The sequence below is a fragment of the Corapipo altera genome, unplaced genomic scaffold (genome assembly GCF_003945725.1).
Source record: "Corapipo altera isolate COAL_440 unplaced genomic scaffold, ASM394572v1 22b, whole genome shotgun sequence".
Taxonomy (NCBI): domain Eukaryota; kingdom Metazoa; phylum Chordata; class Aves; order Passeriformes; family Pipridae; genus Corapipo; species Corapipo altera.
The window spans coordinates 24,921,450-24,943,271 of NW_020884876.1; the positions used below are offsets into that span (position 1 = coordinate 24,921,450).

The following is a 21,822-nucleotide window of genomic DNA, read 5'->3' on the forward strand; positions in this document are numbered from 1 at the left end:
GATGTCACTTTAGCAGGCATGGATGGGGGGATATGTGAGAGAAGTATTCTTAAATACATGGGCAGATCTTTATGAATATGCTTGACTTCTGGCACAAAAGCAAAAGGAGTGGATTTTACCACTCTAGACAGAGCCAATATATTCTTCCCCAAAATGATGCACTAATATTGGACAAATACTGTAAAATCTGTGTGCTAGGTGCTACGCTTTGGTGCTCTATGCTTTATTCAAAAGTGCCAATTCAGTCTGTACGAAAACACAAGGCAAAGTTTCTCTGAAAAGGACTGTTTCTACAAGAGTGTGTGTTGATGTTTTTGTTGTGGTAGCATATGGTAGCTTTGATCATGAAACAGAAACCTATTATTGTAAAGTCTTATACTCTGATGAAAAAACATAGATCCTGACCCAGAGATCTAAGGCAATGAGTAACCTGAATTCCAAAAGTATTTGTTTCACTAACATACTTAAACCCAACATGAATGACATGGGCTTACTGCCTATAAAGATGGTTACCTTTAACAATTGCACACAGCTCCATTTATCTAGTTCATGAATATATGTAATTTCATATATATAATCATATACATCAAATACATATATATTTAAGGGAGGAATTAAAGAATAAATGCTTCTGAGTATGATTCATCAGTAATCAAAGCACAGGAAAAAAGGTAAAATATTTTGTGTGTGTTTCTGTAACAACAACTGCCGTGTTTATAAAATTATTGCTTAAGCTTTTCAATATTAGCTGAAGCATTAATATAAATTACCTGATTTCAAAGATAATGGAAGATGTCTAGTTAAAATCAGGCCTCTTATTTTAAAATTGTAAGTAAATGTAAATTTCACAAATGAGAAAAATATTGTGTCTGTTGGCATCCTCAGGCTCATTATGTGTTTAACCTTTACCTTTAATCATAGTTGGCACACTCTGGCCTTGTGTAGTTTGTTTATGGGGTTTTAGAGAATCTAATATTTCAATCAAGTGACACTGGCTGCCAAGCAGGATCAAGCTGAGGCAGAAATCCAAAGTTATCCAAAACGACTCCATCAATGTTCACTGACATAAATTCAAATGTTAAAAGCTCAGGCTGGCAGGATACTGTTTCAACGGTTATAGGATTTAATACAAAGGCCAAAGTCCTGCTTCTTTAGTAGGCATAGAAGGCTTACCTTGAAAAGAGAGAATTTCCCCACTACAGTAACACAGGAAAATTGCACTGTGTATTCTGAAAATATAATTAAGAATGAGAGAAATTTCATTATACTTATTGCATATTGAACTCTATTCCTTAATATTTGTAAGCTTACTGATGATTGTAGTATACAGATGCTACTCAAAAACGGCTTCTTCTTCTTCTTTTTTTCTTTTTGGTCAAAGCTCTCCTGCAAGGGCTTTTTTAGTGGTACGCCAAGAATCTGGTGCAGCAGAAAAATAAAAGTCAGCAGAGCTTGCTTTTGCCTTATTAGCAGTGCTTTTCATGGATGTGTTAACAGCTGCAATTCTGAAATGTGTTCTTCTGTCATGGGGTTTTTCAGCAGAGTTGTGGGAATTATTAAAGGAAAATGCTTCTTAATGCTCTTGTGACCTCTTAGTTCCCTGGTCTGTTTTTAATGAAACTGGGTAATTCTCTTTGTTTTCCTTCCACTCCAATGATAGTATAAAGAGGCTTTATGACCTTTCAGATTCTAGGTCAAACTTTTCTCTTGTGGGGGAGGGGAGGAGTAGATGTCCCCGACTCAGAGTCCTTCTGGAAAATTTATTTTCTGATCAAAAACCTGCCTTTTTTTTTTTTTTCTCTTGGATTTGTAGTCAGCTTAGTTCTACATGATGATACTAAGAGCAGAGTTGAAAGTAAGTCTGTTTCATTCCCTCATGAGCATTTACAGATGAGGTGGACACACTTGTTTCATCTTTAAGAAGTAGGAATATCTTGCTAGGAACACCATAATAGGCAAGGGGTGGTTTTTAGGTTTTTTTTTTTAATTCTCCTGCCTGCCACAGCACATTTCTTCTGCATGAACCAAGAGCAGAATCAGCAAGAGCTCCTTATCCTTTCCTTTCAACAAACCTCCAACTGCAGTGTCTGAGTTAGAGGACTGTGTGTAGCTTCCCCATCCATCTTCCCCCAGCCACGGAAAAGGCAGCACAGAAAGCCTTTTCCATGCGTACAGGATGCAATGAATGTCATGGGAAGCAAAGGGCTGAAAAGACACAAAAACGTACTTCCTCCTCGGTGCCCTGATAAGGTATTCTGAGCTTTGGATGGGCTCAGGTCTGATCCATCGCTCAAACCAACTTGACAGCTCAGCCCCCCATCTCCTGCGACCCGTTCACTCAGGCATCCGGGACGCCCTTTTGGGCATCCCAGGGTCCAGCAGGAGGCTTTCACCGCTGGCCAAGTGAAGCTGTGGTTTTGGAGGAGGGACTACGTCGCTAGCAGCAACAGCGGGGGAGGAGGAGGAGCCGCAGCCGTCACAGAGGAGCTGCTGCCCCGGGCCGGGAGCGGGTTGTCGCTTCGCCGTCCTCGCGGGGAGCGGTTCCCTCGCTCTGGTCCCTTCTGTTCCCCAGGTGAGTTTTCTGGCCTTCTGTACCGTTGCACCCCATTCCCTGCACCTGGAGGCAGCAGGAGGGGTGACCGCCGGGCACTGCAGGCAGGAGGCTGCACCGGGCTTTCCTTAGTGTCTTTTTGTGGATGTGATGCGTGGTTTAGGTTGTGTGGGTTTTTAATCGTTTATTCTGAATGCCAGTTGCTCTGGCGATGCTTGTGGTATTTTATTTGTATTCCTTTCTGTACCGTCTGTGTGCAAAGCAGAACGTAGAGAGTCACCAAGCCAACACAGCTAATGCGATAGGCATGCACGTGTTGTCCCTGTCGGTCAGCTGTCCCTCTCTTTCCTCCTCCTTACCCATTAAAAACAAGTAAAATTATAGGATCTAATGAAAACCTCTCTGGTTTCAAAATAAGGAAAGTGTGTTTTCCAGGGAGGTACTAAAATAAATCTGTTATTGGCTGATTTCCATGGTACAGGCCTTAACCCTGTGGTATGAATTCCACTCTGTGATTTCTCAATCACTTGATTTTGTTTGAATACGGGGTGAAGTTTAAAAAACAAAACAACACCTCCTGCCCGGGAAAAAAAATTACAGTGAACCCCCAGAAGACTGCCCCTCCCTGATGTAAGTACACTAACCACTCACTGTGGTCCCATCGATCCAACTGGACATTGCTTAGACGTGAGTTCTTGATCCTGCTAACAGGGTGAAGACCTGTCACAAAACAGATAAGGACAGCACATACACTATTAGATTTCTCGTTCACACCTGGAAACCATTCCTGTTAAGCAGAACATTCATCTCCCTGCTTAGTCAGTCCTTTCTTTCACATGCTGCTGTGAACCGCGCATCCAGGAGCTGAAGCTGTGGCAAGGTGGACCTGCCTTTCTCAGAAGTATGAATGTATTTTGTGTTAACTACATGACCCCATGAACTGGGATGTTGCCCGTGCAAAGCTGGAAGGAGAACAATATCTTTCTGTCTTTTACCCACGCACGCCCCTTTCAGAAGTACAAAATTAAGTACAGAAATATTGGGAATGAGGTCAGTGAAGGGAAGGAGGGAGGCACTGGTAAGTTGCTGATAACTTTCTATTCCAGTTAGTACAACTGGCATTTGTGGATTCCCAGCCCCAATGAAGGGACGAAAAAAAACCAAACCAAAAGTATCGCTGATGTCATTAAAGAACTCTAAGAACACAACTATTTGGTTCTATAAGTAGTAATTAAAAATATAGAAAAGTACTGGAATTTGAGTAGACTTAACAGTTTACATTTAAACAGGAAAGAAAGCAAAACTCTTACCTTAGAACACACTGAAAGTGTTTGCCTTTGCCAAGCCTCAAGCCAGTTTCTTATCAGAACTGCTCAAATAAAACTACCCTGGTGTTACAATGGCCCGTCTTTGTTTATGGCATCTATCATTCCTAAATATCAGATATTTCATTATAAACTGAAGGCTTGATAATTGTGAGAATCAGCTCTGACTTACTTCCAACAATTTAGCAAGGAAGGAATTTCTTGACTCAAAAGTTCTGGCTCAACTGCACTGGTGTTTTATACGGTCAGAACAATGTAAAAGATTTCAAGAAATTTAGCTGATGGAGAATATATGCACAGCTTTGCTGTAACAAAGAACACTAGCAAGCCTTGTCTTCAGGCTCATGCAACTCTTGCTGGCTCAGACTTGTGAAACTACAGTAAATGTTTGCACAAAAAAAAAATCTGACATACAAAACAATGCACTGCCATATGTCCTGTTAGAATCTATGGGACAAGAAGTGGACCAGTTAGACTGAGCAAATACAATGGCAACCCACAAACAGCTTGGACCTTATTTCCCACTCTAAGATGTATAACCATGGAATATAAGCAGTTAAAAAGGGACGTGTTTTGTCAGCCTAACCTGAATACAGACTGCAAGCTGTGAATAGTCCTGATCTTCACTCATAGATTTAAAGGCATCTTCTCTTACTTATATATTCAGTCCATGTGTTTGTGACTAGTGGCATCTAACAGAGCTATGCTCTTGAAAATTCCCCTGAAAATCAACCTGGATCTGGTCAGGCTTAAGTTAGAAGAAAAGTGTCCCCTCATGAAACTTTAGAAGTCCCCTGGAGCTTTAGAAACTATAGTTGTTGTTCTAACTTTATTTAATGGGTACTTCTGCTGCCATGCACACAGGGCCTGTGACACTTTCAGAACTAGTGGTCCTCCTAAGTGGTGTTGACAGCAAATAACCTTCATCTTTGTGCTGATAAGAGGCAAAAATAGATATAGACAGATAGATAGAATTTATATATATATGTTACAGCCATACATTTAAAGAGGAATAAACAGGTTAGCACAGATCATTGTGATCCTAAAACTCAGGTTTTTTTATTTTATTTTTTTATTGCTTGTCTTTGTAAGCTTAATACTGTTCTTCCGTTAGTTTCTGTCTCTTGTCCTTACATGCAGCATACAGGCGCATGCAAAAACCATTAAATCTGGAATTGGGCTGTGAGGGTTTTTTTACCTGAGCTATGGGAAAAAGACAACACTGAGAAGTGTTCCATTTGGAAAACAGCGTTATTTGTGTCTCTCTAACTTTTCCATCTTTGTTGCTTTCCTTAGGTTTGCAACAATGGTAAAGGAAGATGTAAATAATAGTGAAGATTCTGAGCCATCAGTATGTGAGCGAAATGGCATGATTCTTATGCATGAGCAAAGTGAGGTAATTAACTAAGATCTCTAACTGCAATTCTAGTCAGAAGGAACCTTCCTTTTCCTTTCCTTTTTCTTCCCATATTGTTAAAATCCCTGAATCTGAAGAGAATACACATAGAAATCTCCTCGGTGGGAATCTTTTATAATTAACGTGTGTTCAGTTTGTATAGTCTGCAGTATGTTGGATTGCTGGAAATCAGTGGTTGCAGTTTCAGCTTGAGATGGAAAATGCATCAGCATACATTTTTTGGAAGAAAATTATGTGTCCTTAAGATTACTTCTTTGCTTTCAAATTGCACTTATCAGTCCATTTGCTGAAAGTTGTTAATGCGTATCTATCTTCCTTTTCTTATCTAATAAAAATTATAAAAGCCCATGCTTTTAAGCTTCTCTGCCTATTTCCAGTATTATTGGAAATGTCTATGGCTTTAAAAAAGACTTGGAAGTAAATGCAAGTACGAATAAAATTCTTAACATAAAAGTCACTTAAAAGTAAGCATATGGTATTGAGTATAAAGGTAACTGCTGTATTTTTATGCACACAGTGGTCATGTGCATATGGTGATCATGGAATCACAGGGTAGATAAACAAGTAATTCCATGCTGAAAGCTCACAAGATTTGTGTTCCAGTTGTGACTCTGAGTAAGGAATTTAGAGAGAGAGAGAGAGTGAGAGCGGGATGAGATATAAATAATCAGGAATGTGGAAGTATTAGTGGGGGAGGGCTACATGAGAGGCAGAACTTCATGTCTACACTATGACAATGAGCTGACATGAAGGTGAATAATCATAAGGGAAGGTAGATGATTAACTTGTCAAAAATAAAGACGCTAAAATGAAGTGAGACACATCCAAAAATGGTCAAAAAGTGCTTTGGCTATGAATATGGATAAGTAGATGTATCAGTATAAGAGAACAGTTTCAAGGAATCGTTCTTCAAGGGAATAACTCCCAGGGTAGTATTTCTCCATCTCTACTTTGACTTAGCAGCTTGAGCCTTCCAGCAATGGATCATGTGAGTAATGCTTGCACTGGCCAGCTGTTCTGTTTCTTTCATATTTGTTCTGTTATTTTTGTTCAAGGCTTTGCAACAGGAGTTATTTAGCAGTTACATTAAAGACACTGTCTCACTGGAATTATGCTAATTGTTAACTTTATTGTGAAATCCAGTCTGGAAGCAGAATCCTATCAAATTGTAGAAAATATTAATAAATATTTAGTTTGTATACAAGACAAGCTGAGCCTGGCCTGTTATTATTGTTTCTTCATCGAATATGCAGATATTATTGCTGCACAGGTGCTATTTGTATTGGGACAGGAGTCCTCTCAGTTGCAGATAAAAAGGCAAATGGCCTGCAGTCTCTCCCATGCAGTTCTTTGTGCCATGGAAAAAACAAACACATAACCAAAAACGCCAAACTACAAAGCTGGATGGGGTTGTTTAGTTAATATAGTTGTTTGTAGCAGTGCCACCTCTGAGAGAGTCTCCTTGTTTTCATTCAGCAGGGACCAACAGCAGATGCCAAAGGTACCGATGGGAATACACAAACAGAAGAAACTGCTCTCTTGAACCACTGTGCTCAGCAACCTTCAGAACCAATAGCAGGGTCTTCAAGAACATGGAGGCAAATATTTGCTTGTCCTCCTCAGGGTTTACTCGCCCAAACAGTGACAAATGGTATGTAAGAAAGACAGAGTTTAATTGAAATGAGAAATGGCAAGTGAAGTATTTGTTTCCCTGAATGGGATGATATCTGTCCCTTTATCCTTTAAAAAAGTGAAGGGAAACAGCTGTGTTTTACTTATCACACTTTTGTGTTAATGTTTTAGCAGAAAAAAAGAAGTAAAGCAAAAATTTGAATGTGCAGTTTTTGTTTCTCCATTCTCTCTTACCTGTTTATCATGGTAGGTATGTTTTTGCACTGCAAACTGTTTTCATCAGAAGAAAGACCTCCTAAGTTTTGTCTTGATATTTTGTTTTGGTATTGAGAGCATTAGGGTGATTCTGAACACAGTGGTATATTTGGCATACTGGATGGCTTTCTTTTTAATTAAGGCAATAAATATAAGACTTTGCAGTGATACCTTCTTTTGTTCCTTAATACTCCAGGCTTGCAAAGCCAAGAATCCTAACTACAAGGCAAACTGACACATTTTGTTTAAGATTTGTCCTAAACTGAAAGTTCACAGAAGAGATACCTGGCTCATAAGTTATTTAAGCTTTTTCCTGACAAAAGACACATCCTGTGGCTTTGACTCTTTCCACAGCCTCCATTCACCCTCACTTGGGATTCTTGGGCTTTTATGTTTGGAAATCTACTGATTTTCCCTTTTGACACCTGTCACCCTCAAGTAAGATTAAGAAAAATCCAATCTGAAAACGCAATATACTTTCCTATGATCATGAGAAGAGGGATTTATTCAACACATTTTTTCCTCTCCTTCAGTCTTCTGCTTTTATATCTATGCATAGCTGTTCTTGTTGGACAACTGTAGGAACAGATTTGTGAACTAGCAAAGAGCATAATATTTTCACTTACTGTTCTCATAATATTTTTCAGGATTTCTTTTTCCTTGTATATTATTCCCCTTTGATTGTTGTATCAAGGGAAGTATCTGTAGTCCTTCAGGCTGTCCAGAGATATGACCTTCTTCAGAATGTTTTTCCCAAGGATAACAATGTATTGTACAAGCAGATCCAGCCTAAAAATTACACTTCAATTCTTTTAAAAATTAGGCTGGAGCTGCAATCATGAGCTTGAAGATATGCCAGGCTGTTCAGCAGCAGATTTTACTGTGGTTCTGAAGTAGCTGAAGAAAGATAAGCAAATGCAAAATAAGTTAGTGAAAGTCTTTGCTTTAAATTTGGAAACTGTCAAATGCCTTCCACGGTGGCCAAAGGCTCACTCAGAACATTTTGATCTCTAATGATGTTCCTGTTACCATTTTTTAAAGTATCTTAGCATCTATAAAATCAGAACATCAGTTTAGAGACCATCAAAGATTAAATGCATTGTTATGATTAAACTAATTTTTAAGGTAAGTAATTTTATTTCTGAAAGTCACGGTAACATTTTTCTTCAGGAGAAAAACAAATGTGATCCAACAGCAAAGTTGTTCCTGAGAGATTATTAAATATGAATATTTTTTGTTTCGTTCCAGTTGCAGTTGTGGTCCTGGTTTGGGCTGTGGTTTGGTCCATAACTGGGGTTGAGTGTCTCCCAGGTGGAAATCTGTTTGGAATTCTATTTCTTTATTTTTTTGCTGTCATTGGAGGTAAAATTTTTGGATTCATCAAAATACGAACCCTACCCCCTCTCCCTGCTCTTCTGGGTAAGATATCCTTCCTTCTTTTCTTCCTGCATATTTTGTGTTGTTTAAACCACCAAGCAGTATCTGCAGGCTGGGCGTGTTTGAATTGGGAACAAGCAAACTGTGTCACACTCCAAATCTCTACCTTTTCCAAGTGACATTTTTGGTCCTCTTCAAGAGGGTGCAAAATTCCCCAAACTGGCTCAGGTGAAATTGTTACTGAGGTTCTCCTCGTAATTCTTTGGGGGTAAAAGAACTGTATACCTACAAATTCAGAGTTTGTTGTCCTCCAGTCCCCTCTGTCACAGTTACTTAAAATTTGGGTTTAATAACACCAAACAGGAATCTTAATCCAGACCTCCTGTTATAGTAGAATAATAAATTCATAGCAAAACTATTGCTGAGCTGTTTCATTAGTTTCTTCCACAATGAAAATGTTTTCCAAAGAAATCATTATAGGAATTCCCCACTACTAGTAGTCCGAAGGATTTCTTTTTTCCTCTTCCTTTATTTCAAGATAACTGAAACATGAGGAAATAAATTCACCACAAAGAATAGTTCTTCTGAAGAGATTTATTCTGAATCAATCATAATATTGTTTTTCACATCAACATTCTATTTTATTTTACATAGAAAGGCAAAATAGAAATGGGAGGTGAAAATAACATCTTCAGAATGTTTTCAGACTTCTTTCCTAGAGGAGGTTTCAGTTTTGCTTATATCACTACAATATTGTGAAGTGCTGTGATGTCAGTGAAGCTGGAAAATGAAGCTCCAGGTTCTTCTCACCAGCTGTAGGCTGTCTCCCTGCTATGCTTACTGCATAAATGAGTAAAGCTGTTGACAGACAGTAATACTTCATGGCAGAGTGGGCTTACAGATACCTGCCTGTAGTGCACAGGTGTGACTTTGTAACCTGCACAGCTGGTGGTGTGCCTCAGACAGTTGTTCCGTACACATCTCCGTCAGGCAGCGTGTGCGTTCTTGCACTGCTTAGTTTCACCAGCAAGAAAAAATTCAAATGAGAGGGAGGGAAGTTTTGCATAGAACATGCATGGCTGCAATAATATGAACACAGAATGTCACACGCAGGGAGTCTCCCTTTCTAAAGTAAACACCCCCCTTAAACAAATAAAAATGTTTCTGACCATTTGGATTCTGTTTGTTTGGGTTTTTTTTAATTACGTCTGTATCTAAAAGTTATGAGTTGAGCATGAAAGTGCTTGTCAGACAGGTAATACTGGACAACAGAAACTTAAGCGTGACTGCACATGTTTGTTGAATTGTTTAGCACCGAGTTCATTGTTCCAATCCCCAGTCTTGAGAAAAATTGGGGAAATCTATGAGTCAGAAGAAGAGATAGACAATGTCTTTGAATATTCTGTTTTTACATTAAAAATGCAAATCTGGTACTCTTACATATGTTTAACCCACTTGTGCTATATGCAGTAGAGTGTAATGTAGCTGGCTAAGCACTTAAGCACCTTATAGTGAGCCTCTGTTTCAGGAAAAAAAGGAGTGAAATTGGTACTGAAACAACCGCATAGTATATTTTAGGTACACGTTGCAGAGAGGTTTCTGCAGCAGGCAACATGGAGCAGAACAGTGAAGATACCCTTTGAGGTGGAGACTTTTGCTTTGTTAAGTAGATTTCTATGTCAGGGTAGTTCTGGTGACTTGGACCTCAGGCAAACATTGCAAAGAGCATATGATCATTATACTACCCTTATATAATTGTCATGAGGTACTGCAAATTAATTATGCCGTGCTTTTTTTCCAGGAGGTGTTAGGAAGAGCAGTGTTTAGAGTGTTGCAGGACAAATCAAGTCCACAGCTGAGGCTCACACCAAGCAGGGAGCAACCTGAGCACAATGATTATTTACTTTTTGTCTTTTTTTGGTTTCCTGTTTCTAAACTTGACTAATACAACATTATGCCACAAAAATGAATCATCAAGATTTACAATGAATCTCTGCAGATCTATATCTATAGTCAACTTCTCCTGTACTTTTCCATATCCTTCCAGAGCTACAGTTGCAAGAATTCTCTGATTTGACAGTTTCACTAATATTTGCAGAAGTTGAATCTTGCAAGTAGCTCAAATAGAGGATAACACCAAGTTTCTGATTTTCCTGCCTCCTTTTTTCCCCTTTGTGTAAGAGTCATATTACCAGAGCACTTAAAAATGTCTACATTAGTCCATGATTAGCTGTTTTAGATTATATTTCCCCAACCTTAGCATTATGGTTCTTGTGACCTGCATTTCTTACACCTAAGAGAATTTTTAACAATTTTAACAATTTTCAAGTTCTGAGATAAATACACAATATTAGAAGATCTTCCTCTTTTCATGTTAAAACAAGCTAACAAGAAAAAAATCTTTAAGGATGCAAGGGTGTCTTTGCTTATGGTAAGTAATCAACCTGCACCTGGTGAACAAAGCCAAATTCTCTTGACTCAAACTTTGTCAGCATCCTGCAGATTTATTGGTGACCTGTATTTTCTTAAGCCACTTTCACTGCTTTAAATATGTTTCTCTGTTTTCATGCCTCAGTCCCATTGTTAAAACATGTCTAATAATTCAGAACATGAATTGTTACTTTTTCCTCTCGTAAATAAATAATATGGTGTCTGTTTTTAAGAATGCTATGCAAGCTTTTCTCGTGCATTAAAAACAAATTATTTATAGGAGCTTTCATTTGCTTTCATTTAAGGGATGCTACTTGCTGGTTTCCTAATCCGAAATACTCCGTTCATTAGTGACTTTGTCCAGATAAACCTACGCTGGTCTGCAGCACTGAGGAATATTGCTCTTTCAGTTATCTTGACCCGAGCAGGACTTGGCCTGGATCCAAAGGTATGGCACCAGCCATTTGTGTGAGGCAAAGTATACAGCATCTCTCAAGAAAATTGAATAACTGGATCTGTTAAAAATATTGAACTGTTCGGTCTTGGAGAATCTGCAAATTTGATCGTTACAGAAAGCGTAGCTTATATTGTGTATATATATATATATAAACGTAGCTTATATGTATGTTAATATTGACAGTTGAATTTGTAGAGTAGGCAAGCAATCCAAAAAATACCTGAAGAAAACCGATTTTATAACTATTTTCCCCTTGCCCTAAAGAAATTTCCTAAATTTTGTAAACATCTTGAGGATGTGTGCTCCATCATGGTCTGTCAGGAAGAGTTTACACTCCCAGACAAACTCCCTGTTAGTTTACACTGACAAACTAAAGCAAGGAATGGAAGGGATCCCCAGTCCTTGAAAGAGAATGTTCCTGTGTGGACAGAAACCCAAAAAACTCACACAACCAAAAAAAAATGTAAACCTCTATGACTTTTCTGGCTTTTTTTTTAATGACTGCCATTTTAATTAATTGCATTAATTGCAAAGATGAGTCCTACTGCACTACAGAAACAATGACTCACATCACCATGAAGCCCATAACAGTCTGGTGAACAAAAAATAGTCTTCCTCTGCACACTCTGAAGTGTGATGGTCCATAAATAATGAAGGCAAGGTTTTGCTCATTCAAAACCAGCTGGCTGAAGTAAAGCTGTAGCATATTAGTCCCTGCCTATTTAAGGAACCACTTAAGAGTTTATATAAAATTTAAGGTAAAATATAGGTAATTAAGAACATCTAAACTGATTTTTCTTAACCAAGAAAATCTAGAGAGTTGCCAGTGCTTCAGATATTTAAGAAAATAAGGTTTTTTCAATATTGAAAACCGTCTGGTTGGTTTCCTAGATTATCATCATATTTTTTTCGAAGACATTGAAGCTCCTATGAGCATGAACTGTGTGTTGTTAGACACAGCTTGGATGCCCACTTCTGTGAGAGTGCACTTCTTTCTACTTCGTGTCAACTTTTTGTACTGAGGAAACTTCATCTTTGACTCATTTTTTACCGTGTGGCAATCAAAACTGTCATTTTAACTCTGTATGTGGCAGTTGCTTTGATGCAGTTACAATTGTTCTTCGTGTAATTGAAGCTGTAAAGACAAAGATGTCAGTAGATCTGCTCAGCCCTGATTATGCTGGGATAAACTGGACTGGTAAAAAGGGGAACTCACTGGTTTATTTTTTTTTATTCCATGTCAAAATTAGGAACCTGTCCTAGCAGAGTCATGTTTGTGACTGACTATTAAAGACAGCTGTGACAAAATTTTTTTAAAAAAGTAACTGAGACAAAAGGAACTTAATCTGCTCAGGATATCCAGTGAGAGACAGCTGAAAGAGATGCGTGGCTCCTTGTGCCAAAGTTATGTAGTTCTACAACTTTTCATGATTTTTTTCTTAGATTTTTGTGGGTGCTTATGCAACTTCTGGGATTATAGCAAAATCTTCTGTGGGTGGAGCAAATGACCTCAAATCAGTGTGGGTAAGTCAGCAGTGTTGAGGGTACACTTTTCAAATGGTTCTCAGCTAGTCCAGCCTCTCACATTTAGTTTGCTTTGCACAGGAAGCCAAAGAGAATTTTTTGCCACTCCTTCCTGTGACATGCAGGAACCTTGTCAAACCTAGATTCACTGCCACACGTGAAATTTTACACCTAAATCCCGTTGTGCTTGAGTCTGTCTCCAGCTTAGGCCATGTGACATCCTATAGTGCAACTCAGACAGGACTCTTAATAACCCAGATCAGATTGTAACTGTATTTCCTTTCTATAAAGCCAAGGGTACAGACACTGATGTGGTTGTATTGTTGCAGGCTCTTAAGAAGCTCAAAGCTGTCTGTTTACGGCTTGCTTTTGGACCATGCCTCTCAGAAACATGCACAGCTGCTGTTCTTGCCTACTTTCTCCTGCATTTGCCATGGCAGTGGGGATTTATATTAGGGTAATGTATCTTCTCCTCTCCTGTATGACAAAGGTGCCTGTTTTCATGCTGCAGTTAAATGATCCAAGTGTGGTTAGTTCTCTAGGCCAAGCAGAGACCTCAGTTCAATGCCAGTTAGGAAGCTGTGCTTAGCCACTGTGGTCGTTCGCTTCCATTCATGTCTGGCTCTGTGGCTGATTTAAAGGTCATATTTGTCACGGGAAAGGGATCCAGAACATATTTCCAGGCTGTGGAGGAGTGTTTGCATCGTAACTCTTCTTTGTGATCTGAGCACTTGAAGAAGGATGGTGCAATCCCTGAGTCTTTAACCACAATACAGGGGGCTTTTAGGGACAGAAAATTATACCACAATTTAGAGAATCTTCATACTGGAATTCAGCATTTCCCCCAAGAGAGATGCACATAGGACAGTCTTCCTATCACAAGTCGCAGGATAAGGATATGGTGTGGTATATTCTGGAGTAATATCCTTGAAGAGAAAATATTTTCCATCTAGTTCTATCTAAATTGGTAGACATAGTCCAGACCCATATACTGGAGCAAGATGGGTGAACTCCTCCTGTGCCACACACTGAATTTTATGAGAAGGAACTGGGCTACTGACTCATAAGCATGTCTAGACCAGGTTCCTAAATGGAACAATGAAAGCATCTATCAGGGGAGCATAACTGGCCTGCAGTGTAGACTCAAGTTTCAGTCTGGAGCCCTTTTAATACTACTGAGTTGGGCAGAAAGTAAGAGCTGATTGCAATCTGCATAGAAATATCCCTGCTTGTAATTAGAGGGAAAAGGTAAGGAAAATACCTTATGTAAAGGTCTGGTTTTTTACACTTCAAAAGAATTTGACCATAGGGTCAGAACATTTTGAAGTTTTTTATTACAGTGCTTTCTTTTTAACAGAGCCTGAACCTATGTGTTTTCAGTTTTGTTGTAGGTGCAGTCTCCCCTGCTGTGGTGGTTCCCTCAATGCTGATTTTACAAGCTGGGGGATATGGAGTGGAGAAAGGTGTCCCAACTTTGCTAATGGCAGCTGGCAGCATTGATGACATTCTGGCTATCACAGGCTTCAACACTTGCCTTGGAATGGCTTTCTCCTCTGGTATGCCGGTTAATCTGTATGTGGCGAAATCCAGAACAGTGATATTTTGAAGAACATGTGCTCTGTTATGACCGACTGGTTTGTAACTTAATGACATCTCCTTATAAAGTTCATGTATGGACTTGAATACTGAGATGGAAATTGCTCCTGTTCAAAAGTCTTGGTGTAACATTGTCTGCTGAGTTGTCGGTCACAATAACTTTCAGAGAACATTTCTCCCTGTCTGCTCTCTTAGCTGCCAAGTCTGGTCCCTGCATGCCCAGAATAACACTTTCAAATTTCCCTGGGTTTGGCAATGTTCTTGCTGTGGCTCTTTCTCTGGCTTGTCTTGCACATTTTCTTGCCATGAGCTTTCAGAGACAGAAAGTTGCACTATCCAGTTCTTTCAGGCCCGTAGGTTCCCTCCTCAACTCCTTTGCCCCAAGTAATTTAAAACAGACACTGTCCTGGAATCACCCTCATAGGCCTACAGTGTGGTTTGTGTGTGAAGGGTCTGTGTATGGCTTACTGAACACATGTTTTTTTGCCAAATAGATTCTACTCTGTACAATGTGCTCCGTGGAGTGCTGGAAGTTGCTGTTGGCATAGCAGCTGGGGGGATTCTGGGAATGTTTATTCGATATTTCCCAAGCCATGATCAGGTAAAAACCCAGTAAAAAAACCTTTTTATAAGATAGAGGTTCTTTACGATGGGATGATTTGCGTCAGTTATTCATTTCCAAGCTTCACATGAAGCTGGTTTTGGAAAAGCTGTGTGCAGTGCTAACAGCTTCCAGGTTGCAAAGCCTATCAAGTGACAATGTGTTTTATAGGTGATTACTTGTTCACTGCACCAATAATGATATATGATCTCACAGTCCTTCCTGATGCAGAGTTTGGAATCCAGCTCACCATCCTGCTCTCATTAAAGGTAGTGGAAATGTCCACATGTAAAGGAGGGAAGGGTCTGATACCCATTTCAGACAGTAAAATAATAATGTATTAGATTAATGTGACATATTTACTCCTATAAGGTGTATCCAGTAGGCCTAAGATTAAAAATTGATAAAGGAGACATATTAGAGGCTTTAAGTGGTTGAGCATATCATTAGCTCATTAGAATGTGTTGCTTTCAATAAAAATTAATCTTATAGAAAGTGGTAGATGAACTTACTATTGAGGGGCAATTAAATGAACAGAAAATTATAGAAGAAAGTACATATGTTCTGGACTACTGAAATCACTTTGCAAAGCATCCACTGCCCTGAGTGGGACCAAATTTTCTTATTATTAAATAAGTATGATACAGGAGCTAAACAGATAGATAGGAATGGGGAACAGTGGTAGAGATATAACTGTCTGCTGTGAGACTGAATCACATAAAAATGTCCCTGGCAAATGTTTGTTTGACTTGTCCTTAAATACTTGCGGTGGCAAGGATTTCACCTCTCGTTGGATAAACTGCTTTAGTACTGGACTGCACAGGTAAAAAATCCTGTTATCACAGAACAGATAGAAGGGCTGTTAGAACACAGCATTGTGTTCTTTGTGATACAAAAAGCCTACTGGCAGTAAGATTTTGGATGGGCAGAGGAAAGAAAATACTAAATTTTCAAAATTTATATTTCTTAGGAATTAATGTCAAAAAAAACCCCGCAAACAAAATGAGTAGTTCAAGTCTCACTTGAAAGCTTTGATTCCTCCAAAATTGTTAATTTTTATTTTTCTTTTCAAATTGTTATTTTCAAAATTAGAAGAAGTACCTTTTTTCCTCCATTTCTTAAAGAAAGTTGCTTTTTTGTTTGTCTCTTTCCTTGGCTGCAGGCATCTCTGGCATGGAAGAGATCATATTTTGCCCTTGGATTGTCCATTTTTGCTGTTTTTGGCAGCATCTACTTTGGCTTCCCTGGATCAGGAGGACTCTGCACATTAGTCTTAGCCTTTGTTGCAGGTGTGGGATGGTCTGATGAAAAGGTGAATGTTTACATAAGAAGTGTACCATACCCAAACTCTATTGAACATACAGTCTGACGGGAGTTTGAACTTCTGTCAGGACTGGTACTGGTGTATTTGTGAAGCTTTAGAGGGTGTACAGATTTGAAACAAAACAAAACAAAAAACCAAACACAAAAACAACAACAAAACAAACAAAAACCAAACCAACCAAACAAACAAAACCAAAAAACAACCAGCACATTTTACATTTATTTGGAAGTCTTTGTGTGTCTTTACCATGACAGAGAGTTACCTGGTATGTGAGTAGATACTGATACAGAGCCTGGCCTACTGACAGAGAAATGCTCACAAGCTTTTCTTAGACATCTTAAGCTATGTAAAGGAGACCTAGTAGTGAAGGCACTTGACTAGGAATCAAAAGCTTTATGCGCCAGCTCTGTGAGTGTCTGTAACCTTACACAGTGACTTTATGGTAAAATTTACAAACAGGTGTCCAAAATATAGTTGTGCATATGGCCTGAATACCCTGAGGTTTTGTTCTCTGTGGGTTTGGGGGGTGAAATGAAAAACGGTAATTAACCATTCTCTCTCATCTTTCCCAAATCCCAGCCAGTGTAATTTGGATAACTTAGAGAGCAGGGTGTACACAAGAACTGGTCATACAAAAACCATACAAAAGATTGCTTTCTAGTAACCTTCTCTTAGCTACTAAGCCTGCTTCCTCTTACTGTTGCTGCCCCACTGTATTTCTGTACCTCGGTATGTCTCACTGCCTCTTTGCTTGATACCATCTTACATGTAATGTTTTGAGGGCATCTTTCCACAGCTGTAGCTTTGCAACATGCAGTAGGAAAAGAGAAAGGAAAGGGGATCAGATAGAGCAGAGTCCATGTTATTATCCTGATCTAGACCCTGGTTTGTTAAAACAGTGAAGGGATGAAAAACTCTTTTTAGGACTGAACTAGTTAAGGACATTGCAACTAATAAAGTTCTCTATTTTAAAAGCTCATTTCAGAAGAAGGACCTTAAAAGAGTATATGCCATCTATCGATAAAGGTTTAGTTAAACTTCTTTTGATCTGTGAATGAAGCTTCTTGGCCTTAAGTATAGTGATGTCAAATGCCTTAGGTCTTTTTCAGCAGATACAGCCAGAGATGTCTGCATACTGTGTACTCAATATATTATCCAGAAGCTCCCTGCTGAGCTTCTCAAAGGCCACTGCCTCCCACTGTCCATAGTGGAAGTCACTTGGCAGACACTGTCCACAGAGAACAATGAACATTGTACCTATTGCTGGAACAGTAAAATGGGTAGTAAACAGGCTGAAATCTATAGAGGATTTTTTTTTTTTGCTAAAAATTAGAAGGGTGAGAAAACAAGAAGAAATGAGGCAAATAATGTTTAGAAGTCTGTATATTTCCACCTGAATCTCTCTAAGGTTACAGAAGTTTTTGTATTACAATAACCTACCATTCCATTGACTGAAGAGCAAGAGGTGTTGCAGGATCAGTCCCAGAGAGAACACCAAGGAGGGAACGTCTCTAGGCCTTGGATTGATTATTAAGTGACAAAGCACAGCACTTACATTTTCCACACACTCCAGCCTGAAGGTTCATTTGCTATGGTAGAACACAATTAAAAGAGAAGTGCTATTCAACATGCTATGTGTACCTTTTCCTATAAGTGGAAGATTTCTGTTTATCCTGGCAGCAGTTGTTTTAGGAAAATTGTTAGGTGTAAAGTTCAAACACAAGGAGAAAAGATGGTTTTGCCTTTATACAGTATATTGCACTGGAAAGTTCAGCACTTGTTATTGGTATGTGATTTCAGACTTGCTCAGCCTAATACTCTGAGGCACATGGTGTGACTCTTGGGGATGGTCCTGTGCAGGGCCAGGAGTTGGACTCGGTGATCCCTGGGGGTCCCTTCCAACTCGGCATATTCTCTGATTCTGTAACTTTGCCCCTGCTGACGTGGAGAGAGGCCTCTGACTGAGTGCAGCACGAGCAGAGCTAGATCATGGCTGAAACTTTTGAGAGTCTGACTGCACTCAGATACAAACAGAAGAACATGTTAAAGCATGCCAGTTTCCAAGGGCTCAGAAACTTCATGCCAAAGCTGCTGAAATTACATCTTCCTAAATACTGAAAATCAACAATGCTTTATTTTCCTCCTCTCTGAAAACTGCTCTGTTACTGTTCAAACACCAGTGATTATTTCTCTTCTTGAGATATCAAACATTTATTTACTACCAGAGCTAGACACAGTCTGACCTTCGGAAGGTGTGCAACTGATTTTGAATCTTTTAGTATTATCTCAAAAAAAGGGGAGCAATTCTGGACATCTTAACATACATTTTCACTTTGTTCTATGATTAATTAAATGTTGTGTTTGCTTGTCTATCTTTTATGAATTTACAGATTGGTTTTGTTTTCATTGCAGAGGGACGTAGAAAAAATTGTGGCAGTTGCATGGAATATCTTCCAACCTTTTCTTTTTGGTTTAATTGGAGAAGTATCTGTTACATCCCTTAGGCCTGAAACAGTTGGTAAGATCATTCACAAATTATCCAGCTTTCATTACTGCCTTCAAAAGATTCTCTACACAGAAATCTAAAGCAAAGCAGACTATGACTGACCCAAATAAAACCCAAAACCCACCCCCACTGTAAAGCTACAGTTTTAGGAGCCTTACTCCCCTCAGGCACCTATGCACAGAAGTACTCAGAAGTGTTTGTCTTTGTTGCAGGGCTCTGTGTTGCTATATTAGGCATTGCCCTAGTTGTGCGAATCATAGCAACGTTCCTCATGGTGTCTTTCACTGGGTTTAATTTCAAGGAGAAAGTATTTGTCTCACTGGCATGGATGCCCAAAGCCACTGTCCAGGTAAGCAGTCCAACATCACTTTCATTCCAGCCTAAATCTATTGTCCTTAGCAAAGTTCCCTGTAACTAGCACAGCAGTAAACAGGGAAAGGTTCAGGCTCAGTGACACCAGAGTGTAGTGTATTGACAGTTCATATTCTAAACCACCCTAAGTCTGCTTGAAAAGTGCATGGAGAACCTTCTGTGTGATGGTGTTTTGCTTGCATCCTGGATTGTACTCTTAATAATGACAGTGTAGATAAGTCATAGGAAGTTAAACTGTTTCCCAGCCATTGCAGCTTATTGTGCCTCTACATAAAGATTATGAGAACTCTCAAAAATAGGCAGAAGCGTTTCCCTCTCACACATGAAATGTCTGCAGGGACAGTCGCATCAGAGACTCAGAATAGGTATCAGTTTGTGGTCATTTTGGTAAGGCGCAGTCTGCGAGAGCTGTATTACTAGAGATGCCTCAGGCTGGCTGCATTCCTGCTCCTTCGTTTCAGTGATCATTAAATCATTTGCCTCAATAGCATGATTACTTGCAAACAAAAGTTAATAATCAAAACAAGCAAGGATTATTGCAAGATTAGTGAACAAATTTTAAGAAGCCGCTACTAGTTGACTACTGTCAGGATGCATTCTCAAAGGGTGGCATTTCAACAGCTGCAATATGCAATATACTGACCCATTTCATTAATCACACATTCTCCAGAGGTGGATGAGATAGCAGCTAAGCAATGTTCTTCACAGGGGTAAACCATCCAGATAAACTCATCAGCTTAGGGAATTCAAAATGTAGCCAAGTGGAAATTGTACTCATTGGTGTAATATAATATTTACTTTTCTATGTACTGCCTAGAAACTAATGGGTTGAATGTACTAAATATGTCAAAGTTACATGAAATGTTGACTGATGATTGGTCTCTTTTTTTCCTCTTTCAGTGCTAAAGGTTATTTTTTCCATCTCAGCAATGTTTTCTTCCCTGCAGGCTGCAATAGGTTCTCTTGCCCTGGATACAGCGAGAAGACGTCAAGATGAGCAACTGGAAAAGTATGGAATGGATGTACTGACAGTAGCTTTCTTGGCTATCTTGATTACTGCTCCAATTGGAGCCCTGGTTATTGGCTTGGCAGGGCCCAGACTTTTGCAGAAGGCTCAGACAAATAGCAAAGAGGATGAGGAAGGTGCTGAGGCTGGAGAAGAAGCAGAGGCCTGTGAACCTTCGTGAGACAGACATCTACTGGAATATGGTCCTTCAACCCTTACACATTTGTTGAGTAAACATGGCATGTCTCTAATCTCACTGGAGGAAACTAAAACAAGTATCAGTTACATCTGCTATTTTTAAAGCAGCCCTGGTGGAGTTCTATAAAATATTTTTAAGTGCGGATAGTGCCTTGAGATGAAATAGCTGAACACAGAGTGAACAGGCTGACCAGGCAGTGAGTCAGAAGTTAGCGGTCAACAGTTACTCAAAATGTGTGGGTGGTGAGGCCAGGGAGAGGGTCAGAACTGTTCAGGCATGGAGTGGAGTCATGAGGTGGAATATAAACAGAACAAAATGGAGACTAATGCGAGTAACTTCTTGATGGTTGAAGCTGGGCTGTGAGATTACAGGTTCAATAACTCAAAGAAAGCAACTTCCAAATAAGAGACTGCTGACACATACTGAACAAGTCCTGCCAAGAGCTGGTGATTTCCTCTCCTTCCTCATTTGCGTTTCTAAAACTTGCCTTTTCCTACTGCTGTTCTTTCTCACAGCTGATGCACTCCTTTGTGCCTTAGGGGGACTGTCAGCTCTGGTCATTGCAAGAAACAGCAAGTGATAATTCTGTGCTAAAAGAGACAGTTGGGGCCCTCACAGACTGTGGTAATAGACGTGTTGGTGCTGATAGAAAAAAGGACAGAGTTTGAAAATGGGATGAGGGTTGTGGGGAGGTTATAAGAAATGTGAAAGGGTTGTGTAGGACTGGGAAGGCTGCTGCTCCACCTGTGTACCTCAGCCTTCACACACGATGTGAAGGGAGGGAAAGCCAGCTCTTTGACCACTGAGTGGCTGTGCTCTGGTGCTGGCCACTGTAGGACAGATGGAAGAGCTCTTCACAGGTAGGGTTTGCTGACAGGCAAGGCCTCAGCTCCTTCTGGGGAACTCAGCAGTAGCAGTAGACTTCTCCTGAAATCAAGATTCATGGGCCAGCCAGGATCTCCTGTTGCTTTGTCCTAATACCCATCTGGCTGAGAAAATGCTATGACTGGGTCCTTCTCCCATCTGCATTTGGATAACTGCAGCAAAGGAAACCAGGTATTTGTTAAAAATATAGCCCGTTAGTGCTCATTTTTCCAAGAGGTGGCTGGCTGGATTGACTATGGAGACTGGAGGGCTCTCAGATTTGCCAGGGCATTTTTTATTCCTGACTGATGCAGAAAACTAATATAATTTAAATGAACAGTTTTGAAAATGGCAGCACAGAGCAGGATGATACAAAGCAAAAGGAG

At 39.6% G+C, this 21,822-nt stretch overlaps 1 protein-coding gene across 4 annotated transcripts; it reads left to right on the forward strand.

The window, feature by feature from the left end:
- The first annotated feature begins 2,484 nt into the window (after positions 1–2,484).
- Positions 2,485–21,009, forward strand: SLC9B2 (solute carrier family 9 member B2). 4 transcript variants are annotated; one of them, XM_027636332.1, is made up of 12 exons: positions 2,485–2,572; positions 5,173–5,272; positions 6,770–6,944; positions 8,429–8,542; positions 11,293–11,435; positions 13,298–13,425; positions 14,349–14,524; positions 15,059–15,165; positions 16,328–16,477; positions 18,902–19,007; positions 19,208–19,344; positions 20,315–21,009. In XM_027636332.1, the coding sequence occupies exons 2-12, from the start codon at positions 5,183–5,185 to the stop codon at positions 20,552–20,554; spliced, it is 1,566 nt and encodes a 521-aa protein (XP_027492133.1). In that variant the 5' UTR covers positions 2,485–2,572; positions 5,173–5,182; the 3' UTR covers positions 20,555–21,009. The 4 variants fall into 4 exon arrangements, with proteins under 4 accessions (XP_027492133.1, XP_027492130.1, XP_027492132.1 ...); XM_027636329.1 differs by having other exon boundaries at positions 2,486–2,572; positions 8,429–8,599; XM_027636331.1 differs by having other exon boundaries at positions 2,486–2,572; positions 6,773–6,944; positions 8,429–8,599.
- The last annotated feature ends 813 nt before the right edge of the window (positions 21,010–21,822 follow it).

Bases quoted from the DNA above. Each gene is read 5' to 3' on its own strand.
- SLC9B2 (XM_027636329.1), top strand. From the start codon at position 5,183: ATGGTAAAGGAAGATGTAAATAATAGTGAAGATTCTGAGCCATCAGTA. The intron at 14,525-15,058 runs GTATGCCGGTTA...TTTGCCAAATAG, and splicing joins TGGAATGGCTTTCTCCTCTG to ATTCTACTCTGTACAATGTG. The intron at 15,166-16,327 runs GTAAAAACCCAG...CCTTGGCTGCAG, and splicing joins ATTTCCCAAGCCATGATCAG to GCATCTCTGGCATGGAAGAG.